The 17,107-nt window shown below is 46.0% G+C and overlaps 1 protein-coding gene across 1 annotated transcript in view; it reads left to right on the forward strand.

The window, feature by feature from the left end:
- The first annotated feature begins 376 nt into the window (after window positions 1-376).
- Window positions 377-17,107, forward strand: part of LOC144592552 (eukaryotic translation initiation factor 3 subunit H-like) — a 111,610-nt gene continuing 94,879 nt past the window's right edge. Inside the window, exons 1-2 of the mRNA XM_078397134.1 lie at window positions 377-624; window positions 8,390-8,546. Of these exons, the coding sequence (XP_078253260.1) occupies window positions 412-624; window positions 8,390-8,546 (370 nt within the window). The 5' untranslated portion in view covers window positions 377-411. The remainder of the gene's footprint in view (window positions 625-8,389; window positions 8,547-17,107) is intronic.

Raw genomic sequence — 17,107 nt, forward strand, 5'->3', positions numbered from 1 at the left:
GACACAAGATAAGCGAGGGGACACACTTATAAAAGGACTGGACAAGCTAGATGCAGGAAAAATGTTCCCAATGTTGGGGGAGTCCAGAACCAGGGGCCACAGACTTAGAATAAAGGGGAGGCCAATTAAAACTGAGGTGAGAAGGAACTTTTTCACCCAGAGAGTTGTGAATTTGTGGAATTCTCTGCCACAGAGGGCAGTGGAGGCTGATTCACTGGATGAATTTAAAAGTGAGTTAGATAGAGCTCTAGGGGCTTCTCTCCAGAGATGCTGCCTGCCCCGCTGAGTTACTCCAGCACTTTGTGGGGAGAAGGAGCGGGTGGTGTTTGGGGCGGACACATTGTCGCGGCTCGCTGGGGCGGGGGACGCCGTTCCGCTGCCCGCTCCTTTCCGCTGCCTGTCTGGTGCAAGATGGCGGCGCGGAGAGAAGCAGGCGCGGCGGCTGCGGCGGCGACCACCACCCCCTCCACGACCACGACCACCACCACCCCCACCCCCACAACAGCGGCGGCAGCAGTGGCGGCAGCAGTGGCGGCATCAACAACAACTGCGGCGGCGGCGGCGGCGGCAGCAGCAGCGGCGGCGATTGACTCTCCCGTCAAACAGGTCCAGATCGACGGACTCGTAAGTAAAGTCGCGGAGGAGCCAACGTGCGCGAGTGGAAATGTGGTGAAAGCTCGGTGCCGGGCCGCGCACAGCCCGGGATAACCACGTATCAGGTGTTTGCGCGGTGATCAGCCAGAACCAGAGCCCGCGGTAACCGGGGGGCGACCGGGGGCGAGGGGGGGGGGGGCGTTAAAACAAGCCCCATGGGCCATGGTGGTCCTGGGCTCCGACCAAGCAGCGCGACGTCGGGGGCATGGAGCCTGGTGGCGGTGGTGGGAGGGGGCATGGAGCCGGGTGGCGGTGGTGGGAGGGGGCATGAAGCCGGGTGGCGGTGGTGGGAGGGGGCATGGAGCCGGGTGGTGGGAGGGGGCATGGAGCCGGGTGGTGGTGGTGGGAGGGGGCATGGAGCCGGGTGGCGGTGGTGGGAGGGGGCATGAAGCCGGGTGGTGGGAGGGGGCATGAAGCCGGGTGGTGGGAGGGGGCATGAAGCCGGGTGGTGGGAGGGGGCATGGAGCCGGGTGGTGGGAGGGGGCATGGAGCCGGGTGGTGGGAGGGGGCATGGAGCCGGGTGGTGGGAGGGGGCATGGAGCCGGGTGGTGGGAGGGGGCATGGAGCCGGGTGGTGGGAGGGGGCATGGAGCCGGGTGGTGGGAGGGGGCATGGAGCCGGGTGGTGGGAGGGGGCATGGAGCCGGGTGGTGGGAGGGGGCATGGAGCCGGGTGGTGGGAGGGGGCATGGAGCCGGGTGGTGGGAGGGGGCATGGAGCCGGGTGGTGGGAGGGGGCATGGAGCCGGGTGGTGGGAGGGGGCATGGAGCCGGGTGGTGGCGGTGGGAGCCGGGTGGTGGCGGTGGGAGCCGGGTGGTGGCGGTGGGAGCCGGGTGGTGGGAGGGGGCATGGAGCCGGGTGGTGGCGGTGGGAGCCGGGTGGCGGGAGGGGGCATGGAGCCAAGCGGTGGGAGGGGGCATGGAGCCGGGTGGTGGTGGCGGTGGGAGGGGGCATGGAGCCGGGTGGTGGTGGGAGGGGGCATGGAGCTGCGTGGTGGGCGGGGGCATGGAGCCGGGTGGTGCTGGTGGGAGGGGGCATGGAGCCGGGTGGTGGTGGTGGGAGGGGGCATGGGGCCGGGTGGTGGTGGTGGGAGGGGGCATGGAGCCGGGTGGTGGGAGGGGGTATGGAGCCGGGTGGTGGTGGCAGTGGGAGGGAGCATGGAGCCGGGTGATGGCGGTGGGAGCGGGTATGGAACTGGGTGGTGGGAGGGGGCATGGAGCCGGGTGGTAGCGGTGGGAGGGGGCATGGAGCTGGGTGGTGGTGGTGCGAGGCAGCATAGAGCCAGGTGGTGGCGGTGGGAGGGGGCATGGAGCTGGGCGGTGGTGGTGGTGGCGGTGGTGGGAAGGAGCCTGGAGGCGGGCGGGATCTGCCGACCTGCTCCCCATCCTGAAGTCGGACACGTGAGGCTTCGCTTCCGCCCCTGGCCTGGCAGCAGCGCCATCGCTCATCCCCTGTTGGTACCGCTCAGGGTAATTCAGAACACGCCAGTGTTAACAACGCAGGAAACGATGGGGAGTGGGGGCAGGGGTTAACCATTGGGTCCTCTCCACCTGCTCATCAATTCATCAAGATCATGGTTGATTTGTCTCAGCTCCATTTCCCAATGCGGTAACAAATTATTCTTAATATCCAGATCTCTCTTTTTCAATTCGTCGAGTACCGATTCCCTCCATGATATTAAATTGTAAAGATTCATCATCCTCTGAATGAAGAACTTTCACCTCACTGATTCCTAAATAGGCAAATCAGCCTCTGTAAAAATAAAATGGTATAAGATAGAATTAGTGTGAACGGTGATCAATGGTTGTGGTGGGCTGAAGGGCTTATTTCTATTCTGTATCTCTGAACTAAACTAATTATGAGAAACTGATTCATATTCTAGAATCATCAGCCAAAGAAAGTGTCCATCATTAGGTAGGGAGACCAAAGATGTACACAGAACTCCAGGAGCCATCTCACCATAATCTTATCATTGCATAAAATACCTTTGCTACTGAACTCAAATCTTTTTGTAATAAAGATCTTTCCCAATCACCTGCTGTAACTGCATGGTTAGTTTTCAATGACTTGTGTTCAGGCACACCAAACATTACCATTATCCAATTTCTCATCATTATTCTGTTTTATCAGTTTCATGTATCAAAGTTGATAACTACCATATTTTCCTGGGCCTCCTCCATTGTCAGAGTGAGGCCCAGTGTAAATTGGAGGAAAAGCACCTCATATTTTGCTTGGGCAGTTTACACCCCAGCGATATGAACATTGACTTCTCTAACTTCAGGTAGTCCCTGCTTTCCCTCTCTATCCACTCCCCTTCTCAGTTTTCCCACTAGTCTTCCTGTCTCCTACTACATCCTATATTTGTCCCACCCCCCTCCTCCTGACATCAGTCTGAAGAAGGGACTCGACCCGAAACGTCACCCATTCCTTCTCTCCTGAGATGCTGCCTGACCCGCTGAGTTACTCCAGCATTTTGTGTCTACCATATTTTCCTACCATATATTTCAAGTTACCTTGATGTTGCCGATTACCTAGATGTTGCCTGTATGAAGAGTCTTGACCTGAAACATCACCTATTCCTTTTTTCCCAGCGATGCTGAGCAATAAAACACAAAAACTCCAGTTTTTAATGTTTTATCCCCTTGAAGCCTTCATACTAACAATCTCTGCTAGTTTTGCACTATCAGTAAATTTGCAAGTGTGCCATTTGGGCCTTTCATCAAATTAATGATAGACTGAATAATTGAGGTATAAATATTGATCCCTACCAGAACCTGTCAATTATGGAGAGATCCCTCTATTCCCACATTATTCTTTCTATCCAATAACATCCCCAGTTCTGTTTGTTCTATCTTTATTGCTTAACCTCCTGTGTGGAACCTAACCATGAGCCTGGAATTCTAAACACACACCTCATCAACTTTTTTCTAAATAAACAAGAATGTTAGAAACATTGAACAGGCCAATCAACGTCTGTGGAAAGAAATAGATAATGTTTTAGGTTAAAGAACTGATTAAAGCTCTTCAACCTGAAACATTATTAACTCTCCTCTTTCCACTGGTTTTTGCCTCACCAGCTTAGTATTTCCAACATCAGCAGTTTAATTTTTTTTAATTTACATCTACTTGCTCCTCTTTATCGATTCTACTGAAAGATTAATCAGAGTAATCAAAATGATTTTGCTTGAATAAATTCATATTGATTTGGTTTAGTATTACAGTTATTGAAGGTATTGGTTACATCTTCGGCATTTTCTGTACCACTGACATTCAAGGAGTGGGTTCACTTCCTGTCAGTGGTGTTTCCATTCAGTTGATATTTCAACCAATTCTCATTACTAATTATGATTAGCAGGCTCAATTTTAAATAATCTTGACTGTCACTGATGTAATATATATGTTCAACATTGGTATGAATTGTTCAATATTTTTTTCCTCATTTATATTGGGGATGTTTGATTGAGAAATCTCATGTAAGCATCCAGCAATCCCAGGTCTGGAATTGCACAATCATACTGAAAGAAAACTAGGCTGAGACTGTCCATCCAGGAATCCCCACAATATGCAAATGATTACCCTATTCTTTTGGGATGGATATGAATTTGTGTCCCTGGGAAGAAAGGGTAGTATCCAACCTTTTGCTCACTGTGTTATCTTTCTGCCTTTCTCTACATATGCCTTATTTCTGGTCAGTACATAATACTTATGGAGTGTGGACATCATGCCACTTAGCACACAAAAACTGTTTTCTTATCTGAAGATACATATAGGCAGGTTTCCTATTGAGTCCATTTTGTGTCTCGGCACAATCCTATTAAACAGAATAATGAGCACATCTTTGGGATGTAGGAGGTAAACTGGAGCACCACATGGGTACCTGTACAGCCACAGGGAGAAAGTGTTAATTTGACAAAAATAGCACTGGAGGTCAAGATAAAACCCAAGGTGGTGGGACTGTAAGATGCCTGCATTGCCCACAGTATCGTCATCACCCTCACTGACAATGGAAATCTACTTTGTAAAATATTCAGTGAACTTTTCCACCTCTGACATGATGGGCTGTTGTCCTTTCAAGTAGTTTGGTTTGGCCAAAGACACTGCCATAGAATCATTGAGCACAGAAACCGACTGTTTAGCCCAACTTGACCATGCAGAACAAGATGCGCCATCTAAGCTGGTCGCATTTGACCCTAGTCTCTCTCAACCTTTCTAAGCCTTGTACTTGTCCAAGTGTCTTTTAAATGTTGTTATTGTACCTTCCTCAGTTATCTCCTCTGGCAGTTTATTTCCATATACCTGCCACCCTTTGAGTGTGAAAATTGCCCCTCAGGTCTTTCCCCTCTCACCTTAAACTAATGTCCTCTGGTTCTTGATTCCCTTACTCTGGGTAAAAGACTCCACGCTTTTGCCTTGTTAATTCCCCTCAGAATTTTAGAGACCTCAAAAAAATGACCCCTTGGCCTCTTGCACTCCAAGGAATAATGTCCTAGCTTGCTCAATCTCTTCCTATATCTATGGCACTTGAGTTCCAAAAATATCCTCGTAAATCTTCTCTGCACTCTTTCCAGCTTAATGATTGCCTTTCTAGAGCAGGTTGATTAAAAATGAACACAGTACTCCAAAGCGGTCTCTCAGTGCATATTTATTTGTTGGTTTGAAGATAGACACAAAAAGCTGGAGTAACTGAGCGGGTCACACAGCATCTCTGAAGAAAAGGAATAGGTGACACAGAGCTGGGTGGCACTGTGAGCTGCGAGGAGAATGCTATGAGGCTGCAGGGTGACTTGAATAAGTTGGGTGAGTGGGCAGATGCATGGCAGATGGATCAATGTGAGATTATCCACTTTGGTGGCAAGAACAGAAAGGCAGATTATTAGCTGAATAGTGTCAGATTAGGAAAAGGGGAGGTTTTACTTGGTGTGCTTGTACATCAGTCACTGAAAGTACAGCAGGCAGTGAAGAAAGCTTCACTGTCGGCCTTCATTGCGAGAGGATTTGAGTTTAGGAGCAAGGAGGTCCTACTGCAGTTGAACATGGCCCTGGTGAGACCGTACCTGGAGTATTGTGTGCAGTGGAGCATCCCGAGATGCTGCCCGATCTGCTGAGTTACTCCAGCATTTTGTGAATAAATCGTATTGTGTGCAGTGTTGGTCTCCTAATTTGAGGAAGGACATTATTGCTATTGAGGGAGTACAGCGTGGGTTCATCAAGTTAATTCCCGGGATGGCGGGACTGACATATGAAAGAATGTGTCGACTGGGCTTGTATTCACTGGAATTTAGAAGGATGAGAGGGGATCTGAGAGAAACATTCTTAAAGGATTGGACAGGCTAGATGCATGAAAAATGTTCCCGATGTTGGGGGAGTCCAGAACCAGGGGTCACAGTTTAAGAATAAGGGGTAGGGCATTTAGGACTGAGATGAAGAAAAACATTTTCACCCAGAGAGTTGTGAATATGTGGAATTCTCTGCCATAGAAGGCAGTGGAGGCCAATTGATGTTTTTAAGAGAGAGTTAGATTTAGATCTTGGGGGCTAAAGGAATCAATGGATATGGGGAGAAAGAAGGAACGGGGTACTGATTTTGGATGATCAGCCATGATCATATTGAATGGCGGTGCTGACTCGAAGGGCTGAATGGCCTACTCTTGCACCTATTTTCTATGTTTCTATGTGACGTTTTGTGTCGAGACGTCACCTATTCTGTTTCTACAGCGATGCTGTCTGACCCACTGAGTTACTCCAGCCTTTTGTGTCCATCTTCGGTTTAAACTAGCATCTGCAGTTCCTTCCTACACTTTATTTGTTGGGCTCTGTCTCTATCACAAAATTCATTTTAAAATGGCACTGTTTACATGCGGTACCAGTTGTTCCTGCAGGAATAATGTTGTAAGGGCTTTACGTATTTATTGTGTGATGTAGCATTTCAGCTTTCAGAGGAGAAGCAGTTAAAGCTCCTTGCTCTCAAAGATGAAAGAGCGGACCACAAACTTGCAAAATAACTGTCCTTTGAAATGCTGATAGGGGAGAGGGCCAGTGTATCTCTTTGAAGATGGCAGAAATTGTGAAAGATTGTGAAATTTGTGAAAGGAAAGTTTAACTTGACCAAGTTAAACTTCCCCTTCGCATTGACCCATCTCCCTTAGTGCTTTTGTTCCACTTGATCCAACAACACCTGAATACTCTCTTCCCAATGGTAACATAATTATGTTAATAGACAAATAATCTGGCAGCCTGGACAATAACCAGAAGAACAATGTTCAGATATCGCTTCAGCAACTGGAATGAATTGATTCCATTAATGTGGAGTTAAAGAAAAATAAGTTATCTGTATGTATACCAAGTTACTGGATTGTAAAATCCCACTTGGTTCATCAATATCGTGGGAAAGCAACCCACTGACTGGTCCGACCTGTATATGATTCCAGAGCCTGAACAATGGAGTTGACTCTTAGTACTTTCTCAAATGGCCTAGTATTCAGTTTAGAGATACAGGGCGGAAACAGGCCCTTTCAACCCACCGGGTCCGCACCGACCAGCGATTCCTGCACATTAACACTATCCTACACCCACTAGGGACAATTTTTACATTTACCAAGCCAATTAACCTACAAACCTGCACGTCTTTGGAGAGTGGGAGGAAACCGAAGATCTCGGAGTAAACTCACTCAGGTCACGGGGAGAACGTACAAACTTCGTACAGAGAGGACCCGTATTCGGGATGGAACCTGGGTCTCCCGGCGCTGCATTCGCTGTAAGGCAGCAACTCTACCTCTGCGCCACCGTGACGCCCTGCTGCGCCGCCGTGCCGCCCTGTTGTAATTCAGTTGTAATAAAGGCAATAATGAAACAATCAGAATAAAACTTGCATCAAAGTTGTGAACATAGACAAGATAAATGGTGACCGTGCCCATTTAATTCTGTACTGTCATTCTCACAAACACCTGGTGGCATGTTGAAGCTAGGAGAACTGTTTCTCAGAGTAGTAAAGCATGTTTAAAGATTCTTGCTTTTGAACTATTCCATTACTATCTCTGGGTATGACCCACTTAGGATAGTAGAACAGGGATAAATAGCAGAGAATAATGCTGCGAATACTGAACATTGACTCAAAGCAGGAGAGGCATAAAAACGGAAACAGCCTAACTCGTGTTTCAGCCTAACTCGTCCATGCCAACCAAAACGCCCCATGTAAGCTAGTCCCGTTTGCCTGCATTTGGCCCATAAGCCTCTAAACCTTTCCTATCCATGACAGACATGAAACATAAGTTGGGAAACCTGCTGATAAGTCAACGCGTGACCTTTCACCACCACACATGTTCACTCCATTCCTGCAGACTGTAACTCCAGGGTATGCCATCAGCAAGATGCAGTGCAGGAACTTCACAAGTTGCTTTGACAGAACTTCTCAAAGCTGTGACAACTTGTGTTAAAAGCAATAATGAAATAATCCTAATAAAACTATCTAGCAAGGTTATGGGTGGTGGTAAGAGCACTGCCTGCAAGTTTATCTCCACATGTGTATCACATGACTTGGAAATTACCACTGATTCTTCATCACTACATTTGGAAACGCGCCAATATGTCATTGTAGAGACTTTACCAGAAGGTTCACAGAGACAATTCTGCAAAATCTCCTGAAGGGCATGTGAGAGAAGCAATAAAGACTGGCCTTCTGTGGATAGATTAAAGAAAATAACTGCCCTTTTTACTGCCATTTTATTGTGTTTCTATTCTAGGTTGTCCTGAAGATCATTAAGCATTTCCAGGAGGAGGGGCAGGGGAATGAAGTGGTCCAAGGTGTACTTCTTGGACTTGTGGTGGATGATCGGCTTGAAATTACCAACTGTTTCCCCTTCCCTCAGCATACTGAGGAGGATGCTGACTTTGATGAAGGTAGGTTGTGGATGGTGCTGTCTTTGAGTATTTGAATTCCATTTCAAGTTCTTGCACACTGTGAATATCCTGGTTGTTGTCCAGCAGTCGATGTTCCAAATGAAAACTTCTGTTTAACTGTTACATTGCACAACACATTCTTTCAGTCACTGCAGATGAAAAGGCAGAACTTTCTGGACTTGTTCTTTTAATGTTACGGAGTCTTGTGCTTGTATCACATGATTGCACGATTTAACAGTCATTTATAGTGCACGGTTTTGGTCTCTATCTAGAAAGGACAAACTGGCATTATAGGCAATGTAAAAGGGTTAGATCCTGGGTTCAATCAACAGTTGTTCTATCATGAGTGTCTAAAGAAACTCGATTATTTTCTTTGGTTTCGAAGAATAGACAATAGACAATAGGTGCAGGAGGAGGCCATTCGGCCCTTCGAGCCAGCACCGCCATTCAATGTGATCATGGCTGATCATTCTCAATCAGTACCCTGTTCCTGCATTCTCCCCATACCCCCTTACTCCGCTATCCTTAAGAGCACTATCTAGCTCTCTCTTGAATGCATTCAGAGAATTGGCCTCCACTGCCTTCTGAGGCAGAGAATTCCACAGATTCACAACTCTCTGACTGAAAAAGTTTTTCCTCCTCTCAGTTCTAAATGGCCTACCCCTTATTCTTACACTGTGGCCCCTTGTTCTGGACTCCCCCCAACATTGGGAACATGTTTCCTGCCTCTAACGTGTCCAACCCCTTAATAATCTTATACGTTCCGATAAGATCTCCTCTCATCCTTCTAAATCATTGAAATGTGGCTTTGGGAGGCATGGAAGGGGAAATGTTGATATGTTCACACTGGTGGGGGAATCTTCAGCAAGGAGGCATAGTTACAAAATTAAGAGGCTGTCATTTCAAACTTGGGTGCATAGGAACCTCTGGTGATATCTGGAATTCACCACAGAATTTTAGAGGATACAGCATTAGGACCCTTTAAGATTGAAATAGATCAATTTTTGAAAAATCAGAGCATTAGGACAGTGGGGAAAAAAGACGAGACCTGAGGCAGATCAGCCATGGTCATAAGTGGGTCAGGTCTGAGGAGCCAAACAGTCTGCTACTTTGGTTTTTTAACGTTCTCGTCCTTGTTTATTTGTATAAAGTTTGCAGGTTGTTAAATTCACCCTATCGATATCCCTTATGATTTTATACACCCCTATAACATCACCCCATCAGCATGGGGATGTTGGACGGAAAGGCCTGTGTCTGTAATCTTTCACTCTTATCAGCCTCCAAAGAATAAAGTCTTAGCTTGCCCAACCACTCCCTATAGCTCAGGCCCTTGCGTCCTGGCAACATCCTAGTAAATCCGCTCTGCACTCTTTTCAGCTTTGTGGCATCGTTTTTAATAAAAGGGTGACCAAAACTAAATATAATACTTCACAACAAATGCATCACCAATGTCTTGTACAATAACACAACATCCCAACTTCTACACTCTGTTTTCTGACCTAGAAGGCCACCATGCCAAAAGCCTATCTACCTGTGGTATCACGTTCAGGGAACTCTGTATTTTTACTCCAAGAACCTTCTGCTCACCACCACTCCCCAGAGGCCTACCATTCACTGTGAATACCCTGTCCTGCTTTGACTTTCCAAAAAGCAACACTTTGTGCTATCTGAATTAAACTCCATTCGCCATTCGTTGGCCCACATGCCCAACTGATCAAGATCCACTGTATTTCTTGAATACCATCTTCACTGTAGATGACACCGTCCATTTTTGTCTCATCTGCAAACTTACTAATCATGCCGTTTATTTTCTCATCCAAATGTTTGATACGAATGACAAACAGCAATGGGCCCAGCATCGATCCCTGAGGCACACCGCTGTTCGCAGGCCTCCAGTTCGTTAAACAACCTGGCACCACCACCCTCTGTATTCTACCATGAAGCCAATTCTGTATCTAGTTAGACACAAAATGCTGGAGTAACTCAGCGGGACAGGCAGCATCTCTGGAGAGAAGGAATGGATGACGTTTTGGGTCAAGGCCCGAAACGTCACACATTCCTTCTCTCCAGAGATGCTGCCTGTCCCGCTGAGTTACTCCAGTATTTTGTGTCTACCTTCGATTTAAACCAACATCTGCAGTTCTTTCCAACACCCTCTGTAGCCAGTTAGTTAGCTCTCTCTGTGGATGCTTTGAAATCTAACCTTCTGCAGTTTATCATGCAGAACCTTAAAGGTATTGCTGAAGTCCATAGAGACGACATCTACGACCCTGCTCTCATCAACCTTCTTGGTTACTACTTGAAAAAGATAAATCAAATTCACGGAGCACGTTTCCCACATACAAACCCATGCTGACTATCCCTAATCACCCGGTCTTTCCAATATCATCCCACAGGGAGGCAATGCACCATCCTGGAGTCCTATTTGCTGCCACAGAATTCCTGCCTGAGCCATGATCTAATGCATCTCTAATCATTATAGCCCCATCTGACTTTACCCCAACCCTGCTCTGCTATGCCTCAGTGCAGTCCTGGTGCCACAGACCTAATTACTGCTGCTGCATTCCTCTGAACAATCCTCCACCCAAAAGTGAATGCTTGTTTTTAAAGGGAACTAGACCAATTGAGCCCATTGGGCCCAAACCTCTCTTGCATTGGTGTAGCACCCTCTCCTCCCCCCCTCCCTCCGCCCCCCCCCCCTCCCTCCCCCCCCCCTTTTACTCTACAAATTGAGAGGGAGAAGGGTAAATCGGAAGTGTCAGTATTACAGTATAGCAAAGGGGATTACAGAGGCATGAGGCAGGAGCTGGCCAGAATTGACTGGAAGGAGGCCCTCGCAGGGAAGATGGTGGAACAGCAATGGCAGGTATTCCTGGGAATAATGCAGAAGTTGCAGGATCAATTTATCCCAAAGAGGAGGAAAGATTCCAAGGGGAGTAAGAGACACCCGTGGCTGACAAGGGAAGTCAAGGACAGCATAAAAATAAAAGAGCAGAAGTACAACAAAGCAAAGAAGAGTGGGAAGCCAGAGGATTGGGACTCTTTTAAAGAGCAACAGAAGATGACTAAGAAGGCAATACGGGGAGAAAAGATGAGGTACGAGGGTAAACTAGCCAATAATATAAAGGAGGATAGTAAAAACTTTTTTAGGTATGTAAAGAGGAAAAAAATAGTCAAGGCAAATGTGGGCCCCTTGAAGACAGAAGCGGGAGAATTTATTATGGGAAACAAGGAAATGGCAGACGAGTTGAACCGGTACTTTGGATCTGTCTTCACTAAGGAAGATACAAGCAATCTCCCAGATGTTCTAGTGGGCAGAGATCCTAGGGTGAAGGAGGAACTGAAGGAAATCCACATTAGGCAGGAAATGGTGTTGGGTAGACTGATGGGACTGAAGGCTGATAAATCCCCAGGGCCTGATGGTCTGCATCCCAGAGTACTTAAGGAGGTGGCGCCAGAAATTGTGGACGCAATTCCAATGTTCTATAGATTCAGGATCAGTTCCTGTGGATTGGAGGGTAGCTAATGTTGTCCCACTTTTTAAGAAAGGGGAGAGAGAAAACGGGAAATTATAGACCAGTTAGTCTGACATCAGTGGTGGGGAAGATGCTGGAGTCGATTATAAAAGACGAAATTGCGGAGCATTTGGATAGTAGTAACAGGATTGTTCCGAGTCAGCATGGATTTACGAAGGGGAAATCATGCTTGACTAATCTTCTGGAATTCTTTGAGGATGTAACCAGGAAAATTGACAGGGGAGAGCCGGTGGATGTGGTGTACCTTGACTTTCAGAAAGCCTTTGACAAGGTTCCACGTAGGAGATTAGTGGGCAAAATTAGAGCACATGGTATTGGAGGTAGGGTACTGACATGGATAGAAAATTGGTTGACAGACAGAAAGCAAAGAGTGGGGATAAATGGGTCCCTTTCAGAATGGCAGGCAGTAACTAGTGGAGTACCGCAAGGCTCGGTGCTGGGACCGCAGCTATTTACAATATACATTAATGACTTGGATGAAGGGATTAAAAGTACCATTAGCAAATTTGCAGATGATACAAAGCTGGGTGGTAGTGTGAACTGTGAGGAAGATGCTATGAGGTTGCAGGGTGACTTGGACAGGTTGTATGAGTGGGCGGATGAATGGCAGATGCAGTTTAATGTAGATAAGTGTGAGGTTATCCATTTTGGTGGTAAGAATAGGAAGGCAGAGTATTATCTGAATGGTGTCAAGTTAGGAACAGGGGATGTACAACGAGATCTGGGTGTCCTAGTGCATCAGTCGCTGACAGGAAGCATGCAGGTACAGCAGGCAGTGAAGAAAGCCAATGGAATGTTGGCCTTCATAACAAGAGGAGTTGAGTATAGGAGCAAAGAGGTCCTTCTGCAGTTGTACAGGGCCCTAGTGAGACCGCACCTGGAATATTGTGTGCAGTTTTGGTCTCCAAATTTGAGGAAGGATATTCCTGAGGTAGGTTTACTAGGTTTACTAGGTTAATTCCCGGAATGGCGGGACTTTCATATGTTGAAAGACTGGAGCGACTAGGCTTATATGCACTGGAATTTAGAAGGATGAGAGGAGATCTTATCGAAACGTATAAGATTATTAAGGGGTTGGACACGTTAGAGGCAGGAACCATGTTCCTAATGTTGGGGGAGTCCAGAACAAGGGGCCACAGTTTAAGAATAAGGGGTAGGCCATTTAGAACTGAGATGAGGAAAAACTTTTTCAGTCAGAGAGTTGTGAATCTGTGGAATTCTCTGCCTCAGAAGGCAGTGGAGGCCAATTCTCTGAATGCATTCAAGAGAGAGCTAGATAGAGCTCTTAAGGATAGCGGAGTCAGGGGGTATGGGGAGAAGGCAGGAACGGGGTACTGATTGAGAATGATCAGCCATGATCACATTGAATGGTGGTGCTGGCTCGAAGGGCCGAATGGCCTCCTCCTGCACCTATTGTCTATAGCACAGCCTCGGACACAGCTGCTGCCAATAGACTGTCCCTTTTCTTCACCACTTTGGAGGAATCCGTCAGGGGTGGTAATGGCTGCTTTTTAAATCTACTGCGCTGCTGCTCCTTTCAGCTACTGGCTGAATTTTAATTATACTGCAAATACACTTGCTAGTTATGTTCCCTGCTCGTGTATGTTGCATGTACAGATGCATCCAAGAGAATTATAACATTAAAATAGCAGACCTGTAAACAATTTCATTATAAATGAAGGGTGTAAGCAAATAATGTGCCCCGCTGTTGGAATTGGTATAAAAAAAATTCTCTTCCTAAGGCTATGTTAGAGCAATATGGAGCTGCACCCTGATTAAAGTCAGTATATCACAGCATCCCCTTGAGAACTTAGTGAACTAATTCATATCAGTAGGTACTGTGGTTGTTATTTTTCCACCAATATGAGATGATGAATTTACAACTTCCAATGTTTGGTGTAGTCATATCACGTACTGCATTTCCATTGATGAAGAAGCAGTTTATCCCATTTACTGCATTGGTTAGTGATGTAGGATAATGTTTGGAGCTCTGAACTGCTTTATAGTGATGGAATCTACTCTAGAGCTATTGACCTATGTTTGTCACACTGGCACATTCCAGCTGTTCTGGAAAAGTCACCATTTGGTTCTGTCATCGTCAACGTTCATGAATATTCTTTAAAATTGAGCTATGTCTCCAACTGTTTTTTCAGTTCATGCATTCCCATTTCTAGATCCTTGGGGACATTGACAGTTTTTGGCGTGGGCTGCAATGTCATCTTGTTTGATAAATGTGGCACAGTGTCACAGTTGGTAGAGCTGCTGCCTCACCACACCAGAGACTCTGGTTTGATCCTGACCTTGTGTGCCGTGTGTGTGGAGTTTGCGTGTTCTCCATCCGGGTGCTCCAGTTTCCTCCCACATTCCAAAGACTTGCAGGATTATAGGTTCAAAAAGCTGGAGTAACTCAGGCAGCATTTCTGGAGAGAAGGAATGGGTGACGTTTCAGGTCAAGACGTCTGAAGAAGGGTCTCGACCCGAAACGTCACCCATTCCTTCTCTTCAGATATGCTGTCTGTCCCGCTGAGTTACTCCAGCTTTTTTGTGTCGATCATCAGTTTAAACCAGCATCTGCAGTTCCTTCCTACACAGGATTACAGATGCTCCTCGACTTACGATGCTTCGACTTACGATATTTCAACTTTACGATGGTGCAAAAGCGATACACATTTAGTAGAAACCGTACTTTGAATTTTGATCTTTTCCCGTGCTAGTGATATGTGTTTTTGACTTACAATATTTTTGATTTACAATGGGTTTATCAGAACGTAGCCCCATCGTAAGTCGAGGAGCACCTGTATAGGTTGATTGGTTTCTGTAAAATTGGCCCGAGTATTTAGGGAGTGGATGAGAATGTGGAATAACATAGAAGTAGTGTGAATCTTTAGTTGGCAAAATCTTTCAAATAATCGAAGGTGGAATGCTTGGCCTGTATGATTGTAGCATTCAATAAAATCATAGCTGGTCTTCTATTTCATTTCCAATTTGTTATACTACACTTGTGTCTCTTCATTCCCTTACTATAAGTAAAGTGTACAAACATGTATCAATATGGAATATAATCAGTGCGCCTGCCTCCATTTTCTCTTGGATATTGTAATCTAAAGAATCTTCCTGCTCTGGGTGAAGCAATTAATGCACAAATTGGCTAAATATTCAATCCTTATTTAAGACAATGGTTCTGGACATTCATTCTATCTGCATATTCTCAGATGTTCTTTCTGCAATGTAAAAACATGCTTGCCGTCTCATTTTTCCAGTTTTGATGACTGTTCCTTGACTAGAAGTGTTAACTCTGTTTCTCTCCCAAGTAATGCCACCTGGCCTGTCAACATTCTGTTTGAACATGATCTAAAAATGGCATTTGAATTGTAACTGTTTTATATAAACCTTTTGCAATAGTCTTTTTAAAAGTTTCCATTAATTTTAAGGAATGGGTAATTATAAATAAACGGGAGAAACATAGTTCTTGAGAATTCTGAGTGAATTATTTTGCTGCTCCGAGAGTCATTCAGGAACGACACCGAAGATTCGGCCCTACTCATCCTGGCCGACTAGTTATTACAGAAGAGTCCCATTTTAATGTTTTTGGCTCAAAATGTTTTCTTTTCATGTACCTGGTTTAATGCATTTTAAACATCGGCATTTTACCAGCCACTACAGCTTCTTCAGGCGGCTTGTTCCCTGTGTACACCATCCTTTGCATGAAGAAATTGCCCCTCAAATCTCTTTAAAATTCTCCCCCTCTCACCTTAAACCTATGCCCTTTTGTTTTGGCCTCTTATACCTTGGAAAAAGACTGCGACCATCACCGTATCTATGATTTGTATACCGCTGAGGTCACCACTCTGCCTTCTACACTCCAGGGAGAAAAGTTCCAGTCTATTCAGTCCCTCCCTTATAACTCAAGCTCTCGAGTCCTGGTGAATCTTTTCTGCATAGTTTCCAGCTTAATTATATTTTTACTATAGCAAGGTGATCAGAACTGCATGCAATGACCTAAATGTGGCCTCATTTACGTCTTGTACAATGGTAGCATGACATTTCATCTCCTATGCTCAGTGCCTTCTGATCAAGATATGTGTGCCAAATGTCATCTTCACCAACCTGGCTACCTGCATTGCTGCTTTCAAGGAACTGTACACCTGTCCCCCTACGTCTTTGCTATACATCACACTCCAGGGCCTTGCCATTTAATGTGAAAGACCTACCCTAGTTTGATTTGATAAAATGCATCACCTTGCACTTGTCAATGTTAAATTCCATCTGCCATTCCATGGCACACTTTCTTAGTTGATTGATATTGTTTTGTGAACTTAGCTTTCCTCATTGTCCATTATGCCATCCATTTTGGTGTCATTTGCATATTTATTAACCACATTAGCTACGTTGTCATCCAAATCGTTAATACGGTAAACTCGTTATCACGGGGGGGGGGTTGAAGGAATGGTGTCCGTTATTGCTGATTACCTTGTAAGGGTTTTCCCCATTGACATCATTGCCTGGGCACCGGGTTAGAATCCTGGAGCCCCGTTACTGAGAGACCAGTGGGACCTCCCTCACCACACAGAGTGCAGCGGCCCAAGAAGGCCGCTCGCTCCACACCACCCTGTCCAGCACAGCTGGAGAGCTGCAATAACTGCCGGCCTTGCTGCTAAGTCCCGCATTCAGAAATTGAGAGTAAAATGGGAGGTTTGGGGCATTGGGATGGCGGGGTGTGGAAATCCTGTCTCGCTCCAAGTGAAATTCCCACAACCAACTACCCAGGGTGAAAGGCCTTAAATGTTAACTCAGTTTCTCCTTCCAAAGACACTAACCTGCTGAGTGTAGTTTTTTGTTAACAGCTAAAAATGTTCTAAAAATTTATTACTGCAAGCTAAAACTACCAAAACCTGTTACATTGTTCAATAGAGTTAAGTATCGATCGAAGCATTTGCTTGTCAGTTTCAATTACCTCCACAGTGTATCTAGCAGCCTGTGTTCTTAGAGACAGTCTGCTATGACCAAAATCTGTTAAAAAGAACT

The sequence above is a fragment of the Rhinoraja longicauda genome, chromosome 4 (assembly GCF_053455715.1).
Source record: "Rhinoraja longicauda isolate Sanriku21f chromosome 4, sRhiLon1.1, whole genome shotgun sequence".
Lineage (NCBI taxonomy): Eukaryota > Metazoa > Chordata > Chondrichthyes > Rajiformes > Arhynchobatidae > Rhinoraja > Rhinoraja longicauda.